Source organism: Danio rerio, chromosome 16 (assembly GCF_052040795.2).
Source record: "Danio rerio strain M-AB ecotype USA chromosome 16, GRCz13ab, whole genome shotgun sequence".
NCBI lineage: Eukaryota > Metazoa > Chordata > Actinopteri > Cypriniformes > Danionidae > Danio > Danio rerio.
In genome coordinates, this window is record NC_141036.1 from 38,760,001 (window position 1) to 38,765,000 (window position 5,000).

The following is a 5,000-nucleotide window of genomic DNA, read 5'->3' on the forward strand; positions in this document are numbered from 1 at the left end:
TCCTTATTGCAAACACAACAGCAATCTGGTAGTGATTGAGCTGCTTTTTTCATGGTTAATTATTTTATAATATTAGCAACCGATTGCAACAGAGAAATACAGTAAGGAGACATCTGTTGATGGATGGCATTTTATGTTCAGCCTTATAATCTTAAAATGTCAGCAAAATCCTGTTTTGTCATCACTTTAAAAATTACGCTAGAGAATCATTCAAATACTAACTCTAAAGTGACGTTGGTAAATTAGTAATGGCTTCTGCTGATCTGATGTCAGCTGCAGAAGTGAATGAATGGCGGAAGAAAGTCGTTCATAATACAAAAGGGTTTTTAGACTCTCCATGTTTGATTTTCTTTTTTATAAACACGATTGTGCCGTTAAACTTGTGTATAATACTTTAATATAAATATATGTGTATATTAATACTAAAGTAGTCCATTTAGCTAGATTTTGTGCTAAAAAATAAACAAGAAAAAAAATCTGAAAGCTCATTCATATCAAACTACAATTTGAACTTATAACTGGACTTTTAATTGTGACTTATAGACTTCACAGCAATTACAATTCAGTGTTAAAGTTGTGAACTGTGGTGCTTTTTGTAATATGACAGCTCCAGTTCACTATTCAGAAAGTCATAGGTTTCAATTTTCATTATTAGCTAAAATGTGTAAAATGTGAACGATGTCACTCCAGCACAGACAAAACAACATACTACACTTTTAAAGGCATTATACACTGAACAAATATCTACATTTCTCTGGAGGAAACAGCCTTGAAAACTCAAACGGATTTGCATTTTTATTTCTGAGGAGAACAAGCTTGCAAAATCCTTTTAAATCGGGTTAGAGACTAACATGGATGAGCTTGCTGGTGAAGATCAACGCCAGCCTGTATCTTCAACAAGCTCTGAAGTACAGGTCGCGTCTCTCAGAGGTTACAGCAGCAGCTCTCAAATAAATAGGCCTCCTGAGCAGCCAGTTCACAGCGCATGACTTTCAAAGCTTTTTGCTGCAGGGCACAATTTGCTCCACTTTCTTGTCTTAAGAAAAACTGCATGTCATTTCCTTCCCAAAATATTAGTCAAAGAAAAAAAAAGGTATCAAATTGAAATTTACACCCTTCATTTGTCTGGAAAACTGCCGAATTTGTCTCAGCTGCCCTGATTGGTGCCACATTAAGAGGAGCTGAGATTATATACAAACTCACAGAAGTGGTCTATCGTCCTCGACCATGAAAAAGGGTGATGAGCTGAAGTGAAAGTATGGCACATGTGTCAAAACAGCCCCTGAAGCTCAGAACTGTGATTCAGCAGTAATGGATGCTGCACATTTGTAAACGAGGGGGGAAATCACTCCCAATGTTTGTTTTTCTTTCTGAGGCGCCAGGTTTTTTTTTCTGTTGGTATGTTTAGCATCCTCAAAGACCACAATGACAGGAATGTGAGAAATACACCACTGTGGGAGCAAAAAAAAAAAAAAAAAAAAAAAAAAAGCAAATCCCCTGTCCAACATGCATATTTGGCCGTTTCTTTAACTATTGGCGTGTTTAGGCCAATTGGACATGAACCATATAAATCTGTTAAAATAAAGCGTAAAATATTCTGAAATTAGTTCAAAGTGTTTGACAGCTAATCTTAAAACAATAAATCGTACAAAAATTCATATTTTCAGTTAAATTACTCAAAACATATGTAGGCAAAACAAAACTAATACCAGTAGCTTCTAACAATTCATTGGGATCTTGGAAAAGGAAATGAAAAGTGAATATTATTTACAACATTAATACCTTTAAAGTACTAGCCTCTGCAAATGCTTTTCATGACAGTTTGGTGTGAGCTTACCACTTGTACCAAGTGAATTGCCTTTTATGGAGTACCAAGGACTGCGGTTTTAGCTAAGCGTCTTCTAATGTTTGCAAAAAAGTGAGTAAAAGTTTTTCATCCCTTTACAGGAGACCTATTACACAAAAATAACTTTTATAAGGGGTTTAAATATTCTAGTATGGCAACAATCTGTGACTATAACTGTCTCCTAATTGTAAAAATAAATATATGTATTGTTTTCTTTTATTTTTGAAAACAATAATACAAAAAAGTTTTTCTTTGTGGCGTTGTACTGTATATGTCTCCTCTCTCCGCTGTCTTTCTGACAGGTTTCATTATGAGAGGGCACATGTGCGGTGAGTGAGGTACCGACACGTGAGCTTGTCGGCGTGTTGGTAAAGTCCATTTAAACCGAACTAGAAGATCGTTCAGAGAGTCTCCTCCTTGACTTGTTTTCTTTATTTGCGAGAAGTTATGTTGTGTTTGCTCAGCAATACTGTCAAATTTAATGCTGAGAGTTGACTGTAAAACTATTAAGATCAATGTACGGAGATGCATGTGATGAGGAGGTTGCCTTTTTGTTTTAAGTTCTCTCATGTTTTGTGGTTAGTAGGGGAATAAATGAATGTTGTTTAATTTATTTTAATTTATGTGTAGGTTAGAGGATTTAAAAATTAGTTAGTTGTTCAGTTTTTGCTTGTTATTTTGGTTTTACCTTTGCAAGATTTTTATGTCTGCTTTCAAGTTTAATGTCAAATAAACTTGACTAACTATATTTCTTTAGTCAGTTGTCTTTGTGGTTGTTTTCTTTTGAACAAGAGATGAGACTGGGCTCCTCAATTTCAAAAGTGTCCTATTTAATTTTATTGTACTTAATTTATTGTTACGGGTCTGGCTTGCTTTGTGGAGCCGTGAAAAGTTTAGAGAATGTAAAACAAATGGAGGCTCGTCAAGGATTTAGAGAATGTAACATAACAATCACACTGGATAAAAACAGCAGAATCACTTTAACAAAAAAAGTTTTGTACATGTCATCAGAAAGGGAAAAGCCCGTCCATTAGTGACGAGCTGCCCCTTATTAGCATAGGATGTTAGTCTTGTTTTTCAGGCATTTGTAGCTCTGTTCTCTTTTTTAAAAAGCACAATCTCAATTAAATTTAAAGTGACAGTCACAAAAATGGCCAGTTTGAATTAAAGCCAAATAAAAGAGGTAGTTTCAAAGAGTTATGAAACATTATTTGTGTGGTATTTTGAGCTGAAATTTTACTTCAGAAATGTATCTTACATTTTGTAAAAAGGGGCTTAATAGATCCCATTTAATACCTCATAGGGGTTTGCATATCCATATATGTTCAATGATTCAATGCTAGTAACACAAGTCATTTCACTAGTTTGTATAACGTAATAAGAATCCAATAGTTTGCCATATCCAGCCCTCAAAGAAGAATGATTTTAATTCATTTTTGTCATTTTTATAAACAGCAAATGTATTTTGTTATGTCCTAATGTGTTTAATTGAATAGCATTCTGTTTAAAATAACATTTTCTTAGGAAAAATATTGTCAATTCCTAGCTAAGCCTTGTTATTTTATACAATATAAGGAATTTTACGTATTAAAACAGAATTTGATGTATTCACTGTATGGTTTGACTTAATATTACAACAAATGGCAGATAAAAATATATATTATGGCACAACTGTTGGTTTTGTTGGAAATTGTAGAAATAATTCTCAAACATTAAAAATGTTATTGTATTTTTGTAAAGTATTCTGGGCATGGTGAAAAAAATACATAAAACTTCCAAAATGTTTTAAAATTGGCAGTGTTTAAAAAGTGTTTCTTAGCAGCAGCTAAAACCAAATACGGTCTCCAAACAATAACCTTACAAGAAATCTTGCTCCATTTATTAACATTTTACAAATCATCATTATGAAGTTTTTTGTAATGGTGGATATGACCAAAAAAAGCATATTTAAATATGCTTTAGTAGGCACACACAGAAACACAGACAAACTTTTCTTTCCTACCATTGTCAGGAAGCTCCTTGAGCACTCCCTGCTCAATCAGTTCCTGTCTTGGCCTCCTCATTGACATCTTTCTTTCCAAAACTGTGGAGGGAACAAAAACAATATAAATCTAAAAAAAAAACATGGTTTTCTATAACTCAAAGGTTTTGAAACAATGATTATTAGATCTCTTGCAAAGACATTATATGACAAATACAATCAGTGCTCATGGATTCAGGATAATATTTTTTTAGACTTATATTTTAAGTACAGAGTTAGGTCAACATTTGATATACGAGATATCAAGTCCTAAAGTAAAACCAGCCAAGGACCACTGGACAAACTTACATTATAAAAATCCATGCTTATAACTGAATTATATAATTTGAACTATTGGACAATATGAGCATTTCAGCCCAAAGTATGTTTTTATGCTTAAGTTTGGGGAAAAACTAAGAGACCACTTCAATATATAGATATATAGATACAGATTTCCATGGTCAAACATCAAGTTTGTCTTTTGACAACGTTGATTCATGTAAATATTGACAAACATAATAAACATATTGGCAAATTCAACGGATTTACATAAAGCATACTTACTCTTTAAATCTATAAAATATTACATAATTTTCTAATTTAAAATAAAAATGTTATCATTAAAAACATATTTGCAGAGTACAACAAAAAGATGCCATGTTTTCAGACATGTTTACATTCATTTAGACAAAACCAATAATTTCACTCCAGGAGAAAATTAAGAATTCAGTATTTGGTGGAGTAAAAATCACAACAAATGAAGGTTTTTTTTTGACCAACTCTAAAAAAAAAAAAAATAATAATAATTAAAAAGTTATTATAACTAACTAACTAACTAACTAACTAACTAAAAACATATAATAATAATAATAATAATAATAATAATAATAATAATAATAATAATAATGCATTTTATTTAAAGGCGCCTTTCATGACACTCAAGGTCACCATTCAGGGCAGCTAGAACAATCAGTTCATATAAAAACACAATAAAAGTCAATAGAACATAGAATACAATAGAAACTTTAAAAATGCAGTCGGGTTAAAGTAAATAAGCTGTTCTAAACGGATGTGTTTTGAGTTTTGATTTAAATTGTGAAAGAGAGTCTAAATTACGGACATCAGGAGGAAGTG

The 5,000-nt window shown here is 32.2% G+C and overlaps 1 protein-coding gene across 15 annotated transcripts in view; it reads right to left on the reverse strand.

Moving 5' to 3' along the window:
* Positions 1-5,000, reverse strand: part of phactr4b (phosphatase and actin regulator 4b) — a 91,511-nt gene that overhangs the window by 35,545 nt on the left and 50,966 nt on the right. For all 15 annotated transcript variants that reach the window (XR_015510336.1, XR_015510335.1, XM_087285403.1 and 12 more), the window contains 1 exon segment: positions 3,849-3,929. Coding sequence is in view for 13 of the 15 variants with exons in the window: in XM_087285403.1 (XP_087141529.1) it covers positions 3,849-3,929 (81 nt within the window). In the remaining 2 variants the exon portion in view is untranslated.